This window comes from Gallus gallus, chromosome 1 (assembly GCF_016699485.2).
Source record: "Gallus gallus isolate bGalGal1 chromosome 1, bGalGal1.mat.broiler.GRCg7b, whole genome shotgun sequence".
Lineage (NCBI taxonomy): Eukaryota > Metazoa > Chordata > Aves > Galliformes > Phasianidae > Gallus > Gallus gallus.
The window spans coordinates 24481927-24500256 of NC_052532.1; the positions used below are offsets into that span (position 1 = coordinate 24481927).

The 18330-nt window shown below is 37.9% G+C and overlaps 1 protein-coding gene across 3 annotated transcripts in view; it reads left to right on the forward strand.

The window, feature by feature from the left end:
• The window catches only part of ANKRD26 (ankyrin repeat domain 26), a 48312-nt gene that overhangs the window by 26928 nt on the left and 3054 nt on the right, over positions 1 to 18330 (forward strand). For 2 of the 3 annotated variants that reach the window (NM_001287187.2, XM_015281044.4), the window contains 14 exons: positions 2247 to 2430; positions 4304 to 4450; positions 5024 to 5980; positions 6225 to 6377; positions 7618 to 7793; positions 7989 to 8082; positions 9285 to 9362; positions 10808 to 10942; positions 11894 to 12006; positions 12422 to 12563; positions 13281 to 13562; positions 14476 to 14711; positions 15120 to 15366; positions 17614 to 17659. In NM_001287187.2, the coding sequence (NP_001274116.2) occupies positions 2247 to 2430; positions 4304 to 4450; positions 5024 to 5980; positions 6225 to 6377; positions 7618 to 7793; positions 7989 to 8082; positions 9285 to 9362; positions 10808 to 10942; positions 11894 to 12006; positions 12422 to 12563; positions 13281 to 13562; positions 14476 to 14711; positions 15120 to 15366; positions 17614 to 17659 (2990 nt within the window). Of the gene's footprint in view, positions 1 to 2246; positions 2431 to 4303; positions 4451 to 5023; positions 5981 to 6224; positions 6378 to 7617; positions 7794 to 7988; positions 8083 to 9284; positions 9363 to 10807; positions 10943 to 11893; positions 12007 to 12421; positions 12564 to 13280; positions 13563 to 14475; positions 14712 to 15119; positions 15367 to 17613; positions 17660 to 18330 lie in introns of those variants that run through there. The other variant, XR_006938024.1, reaches the window with a different exon arrangement.

Genomic DNA, 18330 nt, shown 5'->3' on the forward strand with positions numbered 1-18330 from the left:
TTTAGAAGATGCTGATAGTCCAGCCATCAACGAAGTCCCACCACTAAGCCATGTCCCTTAGTGCTACATCCATGTATCTCTTAAGTACCTCTAGTGAGTGGGGACTTAACAAGCATTTTTAAGAGTTGTACTTCACAGGTTTTGTTTTTGTACCTTCTGTTTTTATATAAAACTAGGAATTATGACAACTCCACAGACCACAAATTGAAACAGTTTAGCATGTGTGCTTGTTTGATTGAAGGTCAAATTTGAGATTGTTCCCTTGTCCTCGTACTCCTGATCTAGATGCAAATGGTTTTTAGTCACTGTTTAGACCATTTTAGAGGATTGGCCAGCAGGCATTATGTAAAATTCATCAAGAACAAATTCAAAGCCCTGCAAGTGGGATAGAGGAACCCCTTGTGAGGATACACAGTGAAATGTTCTGGTTGGTGAGCTGCTTTGCTGAGAAGCCTCTGGGGGCCTTGGCAGATATTAAGTGCAACGTGAGCCAGAATGGTCTTGAAATTGAGAAGGCCATCAGCATCCTGGGTTGCGTTAAGAACAGCAGAGAGTCAAGAAGCCGAAGGGAGGGATCCATCCCTACTTAGCTCTTGTTGGTCTGTGTCTGGATCACTGGGTCCAACTTTTGGCTGCTCTGTACAAGAGATCATAGTCAACATGTGTGAGTTCAGCAGAGGCCTTCCAGGCTGATCGCAGAGCATAGAGCACTTTCTCTCTGAGAAGAAGCTAAGGGAAATGGACTTCAAGGAGATGTGCCAGCAGTCTCCTAGTACATGGAAGGGGATTATGAGTAAGACAAAGCCATTCCTGATGTGGCTTGGATTTGATTCTAAACATTTTTCAAAATTCCCAAGCATCTATAAATGCAAGGAATTATTTTTTTCTTTCAATATAAAATCTCAAAACTGTGGTAGCTATAAATTTGTAAAAGCTGTACTTTTTCAGGAAACTAAAGTAACAATTATATGTAAAGCTTTCTCCTTGAGTATAAGCTATTTAAATACTGATGTTACAGCCAATCTTTTGAGCTATTTATTAGTAGTTGCTGATATCCATTTTCCAGAATTAGTAAAGCAAATTTTTGGGGGCACCTCTTTCTTTATTTTCATAGTTGCTTTCTTATTTGTTGACAAAAATATTGGAAAAATATTGAAAATAATTAGCAAATACAAAAATGCTTTCTTGTTTAATTACTATGGACACACAATGGACAGTTTTAACTGTATCAGTGCTTACTGTTGATTATTTCAGTTATTCAAAAAAGAAGAGAAAAGAAGAGAAAAGAAGGGAAAGGGAAGGCAAGGCAAGGAAAGAAGGCAAGGCAAGGAAAGAAGGCAAGGCAAGGAAAGAAGGCAAGGCAAGGAAAGAAGGCAAGGCAAGGAAAGAAGGCAAGGCAAGGAAAGAAGGCAAGGCAAGGAAAGAAGGCAAGGCAAGGAAAGAAGGCAAGGCAAGGAAAGAAGGCAAGGCAAGGAAAGAAGGCAAGGCAAGGAAAGAAGGCAAGGCAAGGAAAGAAGGCAAGGCAAGGAAAGAAGGCAAGGCAAGGAAAGAAGGCAAGGCAAGGAAAGAAGGCAAGGCAAGGAAAGAAGGCAAGGCAAGGAAAGAAGGCAAGGCAAGGAAAGAAGGCAAGGCAAGGAAAGAAGGCAAGGCAAGGAAAGAAGGCAAGGCAAGGAAAGAAGGCAAGGCAAGGAAAGGAAAGGCAAGGAAAGGAAAGGAAAGGAAGGCTTCTTTTAGGTTTTTGAATTTGTCTTAGATAAGCGATGTGCTGTTTTGTTAGTATTACTTGGCAGTCATTATGAATCTGTACTATGTAGATGATGTTCAGCATATTAAAAACAGTATGTTTTTAATACTAAAAGTTTATGGTATTTTGATCTGGTAAGACAATGAACTACTTTTGAATGAAGTGTGCACCTGTAGTGTGAAGTTTTGGGTTTTCTTAGGAATTATAGATGTGTGCATTATTCTTCATGTTTACCTATATTAACTTGAAAATACATGATGAATTTTATACATCACTTAATGGCTTATTTGTCAGTCTTGTAAGGCTCATATAAAAGATGTCTTCCACCACTAATGGAATGAAATTAGAGTTGTTTTAAAAGCTTAAAATTGGAGCAGAACTTCTGTATTTGAAAAGATGTGACATTTTTTACGGTTTAAGTTGTTTCTGCAAGTTTGTGATATGGCATATTTCCTTTTTTGTCAGTACTTTAATTCCTCAAATATCCTCTTTTAAATCCCAGATTTTCTTTGAAACAAGAAGAGGAAAAGAGGCTTAGAGCTGAAATGCAATATGAAAAAATGAGAGAACAACTAAGGAGGAAAGAGGATCAATATTGTAGAGAAACAGAGGAGAGACAACAACTTGAGTTGCATGCAAGGAATTTAGAAACAGAGTTAATAACGCTGAGAAAGCTCATGAAACAGGTATCTTAAACATACATCTTCTGTTTTTCTGCTTCTTTCTAATTGATATTTTATGCTAGTATGTTCAACAAAAATGTACCTTGTTTGTGAAAGAGGCATTAGATAATTATCTTGGTACATTTTGAGGACTACTGTCCTGAAACCAACATGAACAAACTAGTTCATGATTCCTTTTCTCAATTTTCAGAATTATAGTTTGGTTTGGTTTGTGTTTCAGGCAAAGCCTCACTTTGAGTTACTTTTCCTGATTACTACAAAACTCTTTGTGTGTGTGTGTGTGTATTTAATTAATATATTTGATAATATATTTAATAATTTCCTTCTGGAAAAAATAATATTTTATATATATGTTAATAATAATAATAACATATAGTAATATAATAATATAATAATAAATATATTTATAATATATATTTTTATATATTATTTATTTTTATATATAATATATTTATATATATAATAGGAATATATATATTTATTTTTTTCCAGAAGGAAATCATTAAATATATTATTAAATATATTAATTAAATACAATTAAATACATATATATATAATATACATGAAAAATCATATATATATATATATATATGTAATATTTTTTTCAGAAGGAAATTAGAGTTACTGATTGTAGCACTCTTTCATGCATACTTACATGGATTTAAATTTAGGCCTAAATGTTACTGTTTACCTGATAATCTGTAAATTGCCTCATTTGCCTACAGTCAGGACTGAATTCAGAAAAACTCTCACTTTATTTTTATTACAAGTTTAGTGCCTTATTTAATATGATTGAAATGATGATGTTTTCACTGTACATAATCTGCATAAATTCCTCAGTTCTTATGTACAGTTTTGAGGATCTTTTCACTGTCCTTGACATACTTTTCAGCATTCCTGTCATGGTTCTATGCAGTTGCAGATATACCTCAAAAATTCAGTCGGTTCTGTTGTATTTTTCCCCGTAAATAGTAAGCCTCAACTTTGCAGAACTTACATTTGCAAACATATTAAGAACACATGAAAGTGATCAGTAGGGATCTTCAGTGGCCACGTTGTTCTGGCAGGAGCAGTAAGTAGTTAGCATCACCTCTTCCAGTCTGCCTGAATTTAATGGGGGCATGGTTAGCATTAGTTTATCTCCTGGTCTGTTTGTTCAGCTGGTCAATCCTCTTCTGTGTCTCATTTCATTAATAGTCTTTGGAAATCTTGTGCAACTCAATTTGTACAGCAGTATTGCTAGATTTTGGTAAACTGAAATTATATTGGCATATGTTCTGAAGCATTTCTAAATATTAGTAGAAGAGAGATGTAGAGCTAGAACCTTGCAGTGGGGTATAGTCAGTGTAATTATTGTGCTTTTGGAAATGTTACTCGTTTGATTTATGCTGTTCTTAATGTTAGTGGTAATATTGATGAATAGATGTTTTCAGATCTATGACGGTAAGCATATGAGTGCTCATCTCTGTTTTTAGTGTGTGTGTGTGTGCGTGTGTATATATATGTATATATATATATATGTATATATATATATATATATAATGTTAGAAAGATAACTTGGGTTTCTACTTAAACTCTGTACATTTCCAAGAATAGTAGTTTTCTTTTCTTTTGTTATAGAGAGTGATTCATTAAGTATAAAACTTCTATAATGCTGATTTGTGCAATGAACGCACACTATCCTTATAACTTTCAATTCAGATAAATCTAAACATGTTTGTTTGCAAACATGGAAAATTCTTATGCAGGTCATTCTATGATTTTATGATAAACAGCTCTTACTAGAATTAATAAAATGTAAGAATGCAAAGATGAATGAAATAGGAAGGTATTGCTAATTCTAATTTTGCTCAAGATTCACAATTTATTACTGTAGATTGAAGAAGAGCGTGATGAAACACAGAGACAGCTCTCTCAGGAAAAGAGTGCTAGAGCTCTTCAAGAAGGAATTCTGAACAGCCACCTGTGGAGACAGAAGGAACTGGAAGAAGAAACAAGAAAAACTATAGGAAAAAATTCAGAGGTAATCACTTCCATTTCTAATTAATTCTGTTATATTTTACTGTGCTCATTCTAAAATCAATAGAAAAAAATAAGGTTTTGTGCCTGGATTATCTACAGCTAATCAATATAACCCTATTTTGTCACTGCTGTCTTTAAAAATTCTGGATAGCAGCATCAATCCCACATATACCTGAATTGCATGTGAAAGTAGGAAGCCACTGAAAAATAAGACGCTGTGTTCCCACTTTCTTAAACTATCTGCTGTTCTTCACTGTATAGTTGTTGTTATAATCATTTTTAAGGTTTCTACCAGTGAAATATCTAGATATCTCGAGACTAACTAGGAAAGAAATTGGCTGAAGCTCTTTGTGATCCTATTACTTGGCTTTGGAATTGGTTATTACATTATCATCACTTTCTTGTTTCCATTTTTTTCATCTTTTGGCTTAATAAATTATTTGTATCTCAACCCATGAGCTTTATTTTGTTTCCAGTTCTCTCCCTCATCCCACTTAGTGGTGGGGAGTGTGGTGCCTGCCAGGCGAAACCAGATTTCCCAAATGACTATTTATTCTTGTCTTTTATCACACAGGAATCTGACACTAATGACAGAGAAAAGGATCTGCTGCACAGAAATCAGTTACTGCAAGAAGAGATTGCTATGCTAAGGCTGGAACTTGATCAAGTAAAACTTAGGCACCAGGAGAATGAAGGAAAATATTTAGAGGAAAATGAGTCTTTGAAAGAAAAAAATGACGACCTTCAGAAGGAACTTAAACTGAATGAGGAAGCCTTAACACAAACAGTACTTCAGTACAATGGACAGCTGAATTTACTCAAGACAGAATCTGCAATGCTAACTTCCAAGCTTGAACAGACGAAAGAAAGCAAAGACAGACTGGAAACAGAGATTGAATCATTCCGTTCCCGCTTGAATGCGGCTGTTCAAGATCTTGAACGTCATCAGTCATTGAAAAGTGATGTCGAACGAACATTTCAGAGAGAACGTGATGAATGGCTTCGTTTACAAGACAAGCTCCATTGTGAGCTCTCTGATGTGCGGGAGACCAACAAGAGCTTGTCTCAGCAGCTGAGTAAAATGGAAAGTAAAGCTAATAGTCTAGAAAATGAGCTTCACCAGTTTAAACAAACGCTTCGAGAAAAAACACTGCTTTTAGAAATGACACAAAAAGACTTAAATCAAGCCCAGTGTCAGGCAAAAGAAAGTGATCATGCACGGCAACTTGAGAAAGATCAAGTCAGCAAATTTATGATAAAGCAGGAATCTATGCAGGAACGATTGGCCCAGCTCCAAAGTGAAAACCTTTTACTCCGTCAGCAGCTGGAAGATATGCAGAACAAGGGAATCATCAAAGAAAAGGTTGTGAATGATGTCCAGGACAAATTTAATGATATTTTCAACAAACTCAGAGCTGATACTGAAAAGCAAGTTTACCTCATGGAAGAGAGAAACAAGGAATTAAATACCAAGTGTACTGATTTAAGGGAACAAGTCTTTAAATATGAAACTGACAAAGTAGAAAGAGAGGTAAGCTGTACAGTTAGAAGAAATTAAAATGTTTCAAATCATAAAGTGATTTTGTATTTCTAAAATGCATCAGGTATAAGTTATATGCGTAGGACTAAATTATGTTGTTTTGTTGTTGTTCATTGTTCTTCTCTTGGAATTAAGGAAGACTTTGATAAATGGCTGAATTGTATAATCTAGTCAGTTTAAAGGAGTAAAGTCAAACTTCATGTTTTTCCTCATGTTCATCTAACTCTTTCCGTAGGGTATGGTCAGACAGCTACAGCAGGAGCTTGCTGATGCTCTTAAAAAGCAGTCTATGTCAGAAGCTTCCCTTGAAGTTACTACACGCTACCGCAGTGACCTTGAGGAAGACAAATTGCGCTTGCAAAAGGAATTGGACAGGGTTAAAACCAAGGTACAGAGAGGCTGTAACTTATAAATCTGAGAGTGTTTTTTCCCTGTTTCTGGTGAAGAAGAGAAAAATAGTGTTCTGAGAGCAAGTACCAGTAAGAGCTAAGGAGGTTAGCAGTGATACCCTGTCATAATTCAGGAAGCCGGTGAAATCTTTGCCAGCTGGCCTCCTCCTCTGTAGTGAAAGATAAGTGTTACTGGAATCATCAAAACTAGCTTCTTTTGCAAGTAGGAGACATTCTTCAACCCCACAGCTAAAGCTCTTCTTGAGGCTCCAGGATATTGCAGTAGTGTTCTTTCTTTTCCCAGCTTGCTTCCCTCTCCTGGGGTCAAACACAAGTAAGAATGTGGATGGGATGTTTGCACTCTCTGAAGCAACATCACACGAGTGCTCTGAATTTACAAATTATTTTTCTGTGTCTTATAATGTTGGTTGTAGACACTGTAAGCAGGTCTTTACCTCCTTAGTCTTCTCAACTTGCCCCTTGTCATTTGTGATCACAGTCATGCCTGTGCCCAACCAGAGCAGAGATTTCAGAGTATAAGCAAATATTGTCCTTCAATTCTAGAAATAAATTCAAGGGTATAGGTTGAATGACATGTATATGGATTGCATTGTTCTATGCGCTTGGTGTCCATGATTGGGTGGTCTTTGATATGAGGTCACTATATCTTTACCTGGCGAAGATCTGTATTTGGTAAGCCACTTTGCTAAATAACCTGGTGTCTCTGCAGGTTATTGCATTTGGTTTGGCCAAGTATGGTGTCTGATTTCTGAGAAATGGTAGAAATACTGGACAGCTGAATTTGAGTTTTTCTTTTTTGCTCTCTATGAGAGTTGTGGGGTTTTTTTCTGAAACATCTATCATAAGAATCTACTATTGAGATGTGAAATCACTTTAGGAAAAGGATGGTTTTTTAATTAATATTTTCAATAGAATAGCAAGTAGCTTCAGGGTGTCACAAGTCACTGAGAAGGTAGGGTTGGCAGTGTCAATGCTCATAATGGTGTTATAGAAAATCCTTTGTACAGCTGGGAGAGGCCAGTATCACAGATGATGAAATATCACCTGTTATTGTTCTTTTGCTAAGAGAAATGAGAGTTTGAATGAATCAGAAATGATTACAATACTTTGGGTAGAGGGTGTGTGTAGGTACGTGCAATATTCAAATTCTTCAGCACCCACTGAGTTCTCTATAGAGAAACTAACTGGATGCTGAGGATTCTCAATGCTATTTTACAGTTACAGGAATCTGAAGAACAGCGTATTCAGTCTGAGCATTGTGTTCATGACTTGAAGACTGTCCTAGATAATAAGGAAAGAGAAGTATCAGCTTCTTCCCAGAAACTGCAAGACCTTCTGTTAGCAACTTCTGGAACCAATACTACTATAAAACAACTGGAAGAACATGTACAACGGTAAGAAAATAGCAGAATGAAGCAAGGTTTTGCTTTCTGGGATTATTTGAAAACATCAGGATTGCCTTGTTTCATCATCATGGTAATACATTATTTTGAAAGAAGCTCTTGCTTTAAATTGCGTTATTTCACACTGTTCTTTTACAATTTGTGCTATTATGGGTTTCTCTAATAAGATCTGTGTTTTTCTTTAAGACTTGAAATTGAAAATGCCAGATTGGAAGCCGCAGCCAAACAACAAACCAATAGAATTGAAGCTCTTCAGAAGGACCTGCAAGCCTCAACCTCAGTAAGCCAGTCATAAACTTCCCTTTTATATTTTTTTATTTTTTTGTGAGCCTCTGAGCCTAGTTAGATATTTCTCAAGGGGAAAGTTATGTAATTTTTCTGGGGAGCTGAGTCACCTGAGTTGTGCTGTGACTGTAGGGTACTCTGAAAATCCTGCTGGTCCATTCTCCAGTTCTCTGGTTTTGAGCGTTTTCCCGTAATAATATATCAAGTTCTTAACACTCTTCAAGTACTTAATACTATATATGGTGAGGTTTTGACACTAGTGTGCTGGTTTAAATATTTTATTCTTTATACCAGTCATGATGTTAGATGACAGACACATATTGGAATGTGTATCTTGAAAGGCATTCTGCAGGTTTCTTTAGGGAAATGTCACATGTGTGACGGTTCCAAGAGCTTCATGCCAGAGGCTTGGCTGACATCAGGCTGGGGCAAGAGTTATATTCCCCAGAGATTTTGCTGTGTGGAATTGCTTTTCCATTGGCTGCTTGATGTGTATTTGTTTTCATGAAATGGTAAAGAGGAATCCCCGTGGTGTTATTTGCAGAACTTGGTGAAAGGCTTGCAATTTCCCCTTGTTTGGTGGTATTAGCATAAATAAGGTGATTGGTATTACCATAAATAAGGTGATTTCACCTCTAGTTTATATGAGGCAAATTATTTTTGTATTCTAAACTATGAACTGGGGGCCTTGTTATACCCGTGGTTGTTAATTAATGTTGAAGAGCTTCTGAAAATAACTATACATGAAAGTTGAACTTTGTGCTGTAGTGACACTGGTAGAAGAAGAGAGAAATGCTTACTCTTCCCCCTTGGTTAAGACAGCATGGTTTTCAAATGTATGGTGAACGGGAGAAGCTCCTTTGTATGTTCATTGTTAGAGTTAGGGTAGTATGGTTAGGTTGCGGTTGGACTTGATGATCTTGAAGGTCTTTTTCAACCTGAACAATTCTATGATTCTGTGATTGAAGATTATTTGTATTCCACATAGTTCTCTCCTTGAAGCCAAATGGCAGAGGTGATGTTTGCTAACAGTTTTATCATAGCATCAGACTAAGGTATTTCTCATGACTAATGGTGAGGGTAAATATGAAAAGAATAAAGAGTTGGAAAGATATGTGTAAAATTTATTTTTATAATGAAATGTGAACTTCAGACTAGAAAGACAGTGTCTTCTTTCTTCTTTTGATGCTTTCTTAGGTTCATAATCGACTAGAGGACTTGATAACTGGCTTACGGACAGCACAGACAGCTGCAGAAGAATACCAACATCAGCAGGTACCTCAATGACTTCTGCAAATGACTGGTTTAGTCTTTTTATTTCTTGTGTGCGGGCAATTGATTGGAAAGATTTGGTGTGCTATAAGGTACAAATAAACTGACAAAATAGGTTTCAGGAAAAGGCACCTTCAAGGGTAAAGGTTGTAAATTGCCACATTTCCCTGCTGCCTTTTCTATCTTTGCAGTGATATGCAGATATTTGTGTTCATCAGCATTATTCTTTTGAAGGATAGGATGGATGATGTCAGCAGGAGGGAGATGTATGGTTGAAAGCTGAGAGGGGAAACTGGATCTGAAAAATCTATTTCATCTTCAGAGCTTTGTCATAGTTTCCACCTAAGCTCATTAGATTCTTTTCCCATTTGTGAATATGTATTGGTACTGTACTGCCGCACAGGGGGCTGAGGTAAGGAAAGAGCAAATAGGTGAGGTGATGCTCTGCAGTCAGTGGCAGGCAACTGGAAAGTAGCTGGTGTATGTGCATGGCCTAGCATCTTGTGTAACCTTGGAATATTCTTGAATTAGTTTGCTGTTGGAAAATTAAGCTGCTGTAGGGAGAGTAAGAAGGATCTAGTAGAAGGGAAAAGCTGTTGATTTTTTTTCCTGGGGAAAGCCCCAGAAAAGTCTGAGTTCTTTTCCAGGTTCCTTTTCAGTTGTCTTATTTTGGTGGCATACCAATTGAAAGCAGTTTTTTTAATGTTTTTAATGTTTTTAACAGTTCTGTATTTTACCTATACATTGTCACATACTGAGAACCAACATTTAACCTATTCTGTAAGGACACATGAGAAAGTTTTACAAGTTTGTTGTATAAGCCTTTAAGCTAAGGTTTTTATATCCTTCTGTAGGTCAGGGGACATTTTTTTTTTTTTCTTAAAATGTACTACTCGAAGCATCTAGGCAACTTTCATTCTTTACAAAGTGAACTGAATAAGCAAACTTGTTTCCACACAGATGCATCTGTGATGCAAAGCTTTGTTCCTTTGGGTAAAAGTATAAGTAACGTTGCTGATCTGAAAACATTTTCTTGCTCTGAGAAGATCTGCAGTTATTACACAGTCAGTGAGTGTAGGGAATTTTCTGTGGTGGGCACTGGATGAATTATAAATGTAGTTATTTTTGTATCATTATGAAATCTGGAGAATTTTATGAAGAAAGCTGTGGGGTAATTTTGTATGTGTGTCATCTTATCCCCAAAAGATGTAACCTCATTTTATCATATATAGAACTTTCACTCTTTCCACTAGCATTAAGTCCTATTCTTGATGGTGCCTCTCAAGCCATGTTTTATACACTCTGTATAACATTCACTACAGATCTTTAGTGGTGAGTGTTTAGCCCTGCCTCCATTTGAGTTACTAGTTTATAATGCAGTTCGTGTGCAGTGTTGTGTTGTCTCTCTGGTTATCTTGGCATTCCCTTTGCCATTGTTGTTTCCATAGATGCAAAAGCAGAATATGTTGGCTATGACATCAAAAGACTCACGCAATATGTGGGAGGAAGAACTGAAGTCAAGAGCCCACCTTGAAGATCGTCTTGCTCAACTTGATAGGGAAAAGGCTGAGCTCTTGGAACAGGTGAGCCCAGAAAACAGTCCCTAACACCTAGGCAATACCAAGAGTGGCACTGACATTTTCTTGAGTTCTTACAAACTCAGCTTTTTGTGTCCCTGCCGCTCAGGCCCCTGAGTACCTTGTGATTTGGGAGTCGTGAAGGAATTGAATAAAAACCAACAGGGTGTATCTCTGTAAATGCTGGAGTTGTCCTGTCAGGAAGACAGTGTGGTTTGATATCAGCTGAGCACATGGAGCAAGGCTGCAGTTCCTGAGTTCTTTATTTAGTTTCCTTCTGGTTGTTGTTGAACCCTATGATTTCTGGGCAGGGTTAGAACACCCCTTATTTTCAGTGCAGTGTATGGAGGAACTACTGCATGTTTTCAGAACGTCAGGAGCTTAAAACCCTTGTAGAATAAATAAGGTGCAAGTGCAAACTACAAAACTAGTTGTCAGCTCTCCTCTGGTTTGTCTCAGAAAACACCATGAGGAACAGCACCTGAATTAGTAAACACCCACAAACAAGATGTGGAGGTAATGACTGAGGAAACACTGATGAATTCCAGAAGAGCAGACTTTCACAAGAGCCTGCTGGTCATTGGAGATTCCATGAATGCTCTAGAGTGTGCGGTGTTCTCTGGGGCTGTGGCTATCTAAACAAGCTGACCTACTAGTAGAGGAACTGTGGAAGCTGTTCTCTAGCATCTTTTTTCCAGCTTTTTGGGACAAAGCCCAGTAAGAGGGAGGAGTGGCATTTCCTTCAGCAGGGGCATCAGTTGGTATCCCTAGGTATTGTCCTGTTTGTGTGAAACCTGAAGTGATTAAATGTTCACAAGAACCCTGTGCCCCAGTGTTCTGCTGAACTTGGCAAAGGGATAGATATGTGCTATCTGCAGTTGCTACGTGTACTGTCCCATGCTGAGTGTGTCATGTTTTTTTGTTTGTTTGGGGATTTTTTTTTTTTTTTTTTGAAAGTGTGAGAGTGAAAGAAAGAAAGTGAAGAAGCTGGTAGAGTTGAAACGACCAGTTGAAGCACGTCTTGACCAGGAAATGAAAAGAAATATTGAACTGCAGAAAGAATGTCACAGGTATGGTTCATTAGTACTTGAAAGAGAGCTCACATAGGTTAGAAGTCAGGCTTTGTGGAACTTGAATGTAAAAGTAGGTGTGTTTAAACTTTTTCTGAACAAATCCAAATCTTGCATCAGTTCTTGCAAGGCAGTTCTGGTACATGAGCCTATGCTTTTCTGTGGCTGCCAAACGAACAGCAAATGCAGGCTGCCCAGCACTTCTCCTGGGAGGGAGGTCTTTTTTTCCTTTATTGGGGTGAAATTTGGACCCTCCAAGTGACCTATTGCATTGGAATTCTAGATTTTCTTATTAACTGTTGGCCTGTTGAGCATGTTTAAGATGAAGCAAGCCATAGCTATGCTTTTCGTGTACAAGCGTGACAAATAGATTCATAGTTCCTTTGCTTATTTTCTTGACTGATTTGTTGTGCAGGTGCAAGAGGCTTCTGAACAGAGCTGTGAAGAAACTAAGGATGTATGAGGCCAGAGAAAGAGAGTCCCAATTTAATTTCCAGGGAGAAATGAAGAACAGGTATTCTGAAATGGTGAATGAAGTTGGCAAATTAAGAACAAAGGTAAGTTCTGGTTGTTTCTTTGTTTTTTTTTTTTGTTTGTTTGTTTGTTTGGGTTGTGTTAATTTCTGGAGACCTGTAATATTCTTTTCAGTAGGTATAGAAAAGTTATATTTCTGGGAGAGAAGAGGAAATTGGCTTCACGGTTGACCTTGGAAACTTCTGAAACATCTCATATTTCCTACATATTCTTGCAACCAGACAGTGGATTTGACCTAGAGAGAAAATGCCTTCCTTTACCACTGCTGTGGAAGCTGCTTTTTGAAGCACAGTTTACAAAGCTTTCAAGAGCAATGGCAGGAGGAGTACTTGTTTCCTGTGCCCAGTTAGCTCTGTACTGGTGGACCACTCCCCCTGAAGCACGATAAGCATTCTTTCTGGTATCTGGGTAGAGTTGTTTGATTTCCATTGAGCAATAGAGCAGTGCACAGAAGAATGGCCCTAGCGCATTTCAGCCCACTGCCACAAGTGAAATTCTTCTAGTTTGGTACATGTTGGTCTTCTACTTGCTACACAAGAACTGAGGAAGGTTGGAACTTGAGGAATCCTATTTGCAAGAACTTAAAAGCTGTTCTTCTATTAAAAGATGGGCTTGACTTTTTGCTTTGACTCCGATACTGAGTCAGCAGATGACAGTTAGAGACTGGATGGTCTTCCCCTTTATGAATTTTCAAAGAATAATTTTACACCCCTCTAAGTTCATTTTATTACTGTCTATAGGTTACTGAACTTTCTCAGCAGCTGGAGTTAGAGTCTAAAAAATGCATCCAGCTGGAAGCACAAAACCAGGATTTGCGAGAAGAGCTGTCTGCTCTGCGTGAGAACCATGAAAAACTGGAGAAGAGCAAATGCCAGCTGAAGGAAGAGGTGGCAAACCTCAGACATCATTTGGAGGCTAATATGGTGAACCACAGCCAAATAGAACAGTACAAGAAAGAGATGGAAGAACGAGCAGGACAAGAAATCAGACAAAAACTACAAGAAGTCAATTTGTTTTTGCAGGTAAATGAATTTGTTGTGTATGTCTGTAGTTTTTATTATGTAACTTCTTTTTTTTTTTTTTTCATTTTTTGTTTGTATTTTGATTCTTTGTGTTAGTACTTTACTTGGTAGGGGGAAGTTCTTTACCAGGAGAGTGGTGAGGTGCTGGAACGGGCTGCCCAGAGAGGTTGTAGATGCCCCGTCCCTGGAGGTGTTCAAGGCCAGGTTGGATGGGGCCCTGGGCAACCTGGTCTAGTAAATGGGGAGGTTGGTGCCCCTGCCCGGCAGGGGAATTGGAGATGCATGATCCTTGAGGTCCCTTCCAACCCAGGCCATTCTGTGATTCTATCTTTCCTGAAGGGAAGTGAGAAAATGGAAAATTGTTGGACAAAAGTGCTTTTGTGTGTGTAATTTGCCTGCAGGTGCCCAAGTTAATAGCATTCCCTTGACAGACTTCTGTTTTGCAGTTCTTAGAGGCTATTGCTATCTGGTGATCTTTGTTATTGCTGTTCATCATATGAATATTGTAACTTAGAGATGGTTTGGCCATACATGCAGGTCATGTTTTATCACTGTACAGGATAAAATGCTCAGGGAAGAAGTCACTGAAGCTACCATGAGGCAGAAAGAGTGGGGATGGGATTCTCATAATTTCTTTGTAGAATCCTTTTTGTGTGCCCTGTCCTACAGACATAGAGTTGTTTTAGTAGCTGCTCTCGTAAGTAATACTGCTAGGAGCAGATCTTTATCTGGATGAAAACAGTTATTTAATGTATTGGTTCCAGGGTTCTGCCTTTATTGCTGATGGTAGCGAGGAGGTCCAGTTGTCTCAGCTGAGTAAAACTGGGCCCTTGAAATTGGTTATGTGCAACTGTCTGGGGAGAGGCAATTCACTTTTTCTTTGCAGTGGTTGAAATTGCATTATCTGCTTCAGACACAGGCAGCCTCCCAGGACAGGTTAGAACAAATCAGAGCCAATCATCATGCCTCACTGAGAAACCAACTAAAGCACAGAATTAAAGATCTCGAATGTGAGTTGGACAGAATAAAAAATACTCAACAGGACAGTATTTTTCAAAAAGAATCCACGCAGGCTGAAGTGGAAAAATACAAAGAAATGTATCTGGAAGAAATGAAAATTAGAAGAAGCCTAGCAAATAAGCTGGAAAGGTAAGTCCATGCTTTTTTGGAGTGATAACAAGATGTGAAGTAGCAGTAGCTTGCATGAAAAACCTTGTACTGTTTCCTCCTAAAATCCCTCTTTTATGTCTTGTCAGCATTATGGATGTAAACCTAAGATTACATTTTTATAAAAGAGCCCTCTAAAACCCTTCCCCTTTATTTTTGGAACCGCCATCATTTCACTTCAGTGTTCTAGCAGTCACACCACTAGTCGTGGCATCACTAGCGCATGTTTGAAGTTGATAGCATTTTAACAGGTGGCCTTTGGGTCCCTCTCATTTTGAACTCTTAATGCCTTCAGTTTTCAAAAGCTGAAGAGTAGTCAAAGACCTGGAAGAAGCGACTCTGCAAAAATATTACCAAAGATAATTCTTTGCATGTTTTTAAATATTTCAGAGCCAATGAGAGACTAGCAGAAGCCAATGCTAAGCTCCTTCAGGAGCGCCACAGAAGCAAATCTTTAATTGCAAGTAGCATTGTCACTGGAGGTCTGTCTGCAAATCCAGTTCTGTATTCAACTGAACTGGGACATCTTGGCAACAATTTGGCACTGAACAGAAGTCTCAGCCTAGGAGGAAGCTTCCTAGGCACAGCTGGGAATGCGTTATCATCAAGAAACAAGGTTGAAGCCTACATGGCTAAGGTAAGCATAGTGAAATACTTTTCAGTGGTGAAGACTTCTGGTCATTGAGATTGTACAGAATTACAAGAGTGCTCAGACACCAAAAATACTGGCATCTAAACAATGAACTAACTATATATATACGTAACTATATACATATATAAGTCTTTTGTGTTTTTTCTTTTTTTAATAAGAGAAAATTTAATAAGCAGTGCTGTGGCATTGGAAGTTCCCAGCTAAGCTATTTATACACGTACTATACATTAAGAGTTAAATAAGTGTATGACATACATAAAATGAATAACTTTGACATCTTTGACTATCTGACATCTCTGGTCATTCCACTTTTTCTTTCCTTACTGATCTTCATTTTTACTTCCTTTTAGTACATTAATACTAACAAAGACATGCTTCAAAACTAGGATGATATGATTGCTTTGCTTCTTACTATACAGTCTATTGTGGGATGCATGCTGTGCCTAGGAAACATTTCTCTTTGTGCTTTCTGCTATGTATTATTACCTGAGAAAAGAACAGCCTACTGTTCAGGAAGCCTTCACACCTTTCTAATATTTTGCAGCAATTGGTATATGATTGCAACCTCTTCAATAGCTCTGAGGTACTTTACCAGTTGTACTGCTTAGTACTTTGCCTGTTCACCAGACTACTTAAAAAGACAAGAGTTTATCTGACTCTGAGCCTTTTCTTTGCTTCATTATACCTCAGATTTTTCAATAACCTGTTCCATTCTATTGGGGGAAAAAAAAAGAACAAATGAAAAAACACCTCTGTATTGCCATTAAATTCAAGCTAAGTGCTGCCTTCTTGGATGGAGGAGATTACAAGTACTCCTGACAGTAAAGCTCATAATGACAGGGAGTTAAGGAGCTTAAATTGCAGTTTGCCTCACGTAGTCATCTTGCACTTGTGTTTTTATTTAAAGCTCTGTGCACATTTGGTGTTTTTCAAAGGGAGGTTATATGAAATAGGGTGTATGCACCTCTTGGGAGGAGGAGGCTTGTGTAGATTTTGACTTTGATTTGTGCAAAAGCTTTGAAATAGCTTCAAGGACAAGAAGCTGAAAATACTTCACACTGCCATCATTCAAAATGCTGGTATCAATTATTTTGTCCATGCAACTGTTGAAGAACTGTGAAGAAACAAACTGTGCTGATTACAAACGAGAAAGAAATGCTGCTCTGAAAAGTGGGCACAGAAAATAATGGTGAGCTCTGCTAGCTGCAGCCTGTGTGAGTGCTTGGATTCATGAAACCAGTTTTCCTACTGGTAGCATAAGAAACGGAACACCTTCCCATTCCATCTCTCAGTTTCTGTTCCCTTTCTGACTTTATTTCCTGTCCGCACTCCTGTTTTGTAGCAGTCGTATGATTTTCCTCTCTTTTGACTTCTGCCTGCTGCTCTTGTTCTTTTACTTGGCACCACTGAGAAGAGTCAAGCTTTCTCGTCTTTATACTCCATCCCACAATCAGATAATTACACCCGTAGGTGAAACCCTGAGCCTTCTCTTCTCCAGGCTGAACAGTCCTGGTGCTCTCAGCCTCTCCACATAAGCCACGTGCTTCAAGCAGTTAACTGTATTTGCTAATGGCATGAGTCTGGAAGCTGTATGCTGTCTGTTTCGACAGTGACTTCTATGTGTTACAGACCTGATGGAAAATAATGCAGGAGACACAAATATCATCAAATGTTAACAATAGCAGACAGTGTTTGGACTGTGGCCCTTTAAAAGGTCTGATTTCTCCTTATGAAGACTTTGCATTCAGAATAAATACCAGTAAATAAACAGCTCCTGGGAGAGCAAGGGGTAAATGCTCCTTTCTAGTGATCCAAGCTGGTTTCTGTTACATAATAAAATGTGCAGCACTTGCTTTGTAACCAAGTAAACAAGAAAGTGAACAAAGGAATAATGTGTTTTTATATTTTTATGTGTATTTGAAGGTAGACATTAACCATGTATACATTTTTATAAAACCACTGTGCTTTCTTCCTGTATTTTTTATGATCCAGCTGGTGAATTATAGATTGTCCTGTGCTAAAGTTAATGCTGCTCAGCAATGAGAAGGCTACAGCCTCACTGATCAAGAGATTGTCGTTGTGAAAAATCAAACCCCAGACTAAGATGTCCCCATTTGGGATGGCGGTTTTGGTTTCTAACACACATTATGTGTGGGTTTAAAAGTTGTTTAAGAAGTTTAATGTTGCAAAAATGGAACTTGAAATCTAATTATGTGTTATGTATAATTCTAGATACGGAAGGAACTGGATGAAAAAATCACTAAAGAACTTGAACAAGGTAATGTGCTACTCTGATATCAGTGTTTTTAAGGAAGATGATGACTGTTCTTAACTTCTATGTAATTATTTTCAAAAGTTGTTAAGATCCTATTGGAAGCATGGTGTTTTTTTAATCTATCTAATTTAGAGTTTTAATGGAAAACTTCCTGCTTACCAATATACTGTTCAGAATGTTCTGCAGTTACTTTTGAGAAAAAGCAAGGAGAACAAACCATCTCCCCCACACAGATACATTTGGCCTAAGCTGAAGTCACCTTTCATCCTCAGGCACAAACATCAAATGTAAAAAAAGCCCTGAAATAAGCTTTTTATAGACTTTGGTCACCACATCTCTTTCTGCATACATTCACTGCATTCAACACTTCAAGAATACCATATACATTTTCTGGTGTTCTTGATTCTTGCTATCTCTTTTTCATTGCTTTTGTTTGTACCTCACATGTTGTTGTTGTAGTCATCTTTGGATAAACAAGAATTAGTAGAAAAGATAGCCTTTCTTTAGGTAAAAATCATTCAGTAATATTCAGGCAAACACGGCGTGAATTGATTGCTTTTAATATACAGTGTAAAGCATGTTCTGTAAGACAAGGCCAGGTCTTCAGAGAGGAATTCCACCTGTTTCATAATTATCATTCTGCCAGAGTCACTGCTGCTGTGCCTAGAGCTATT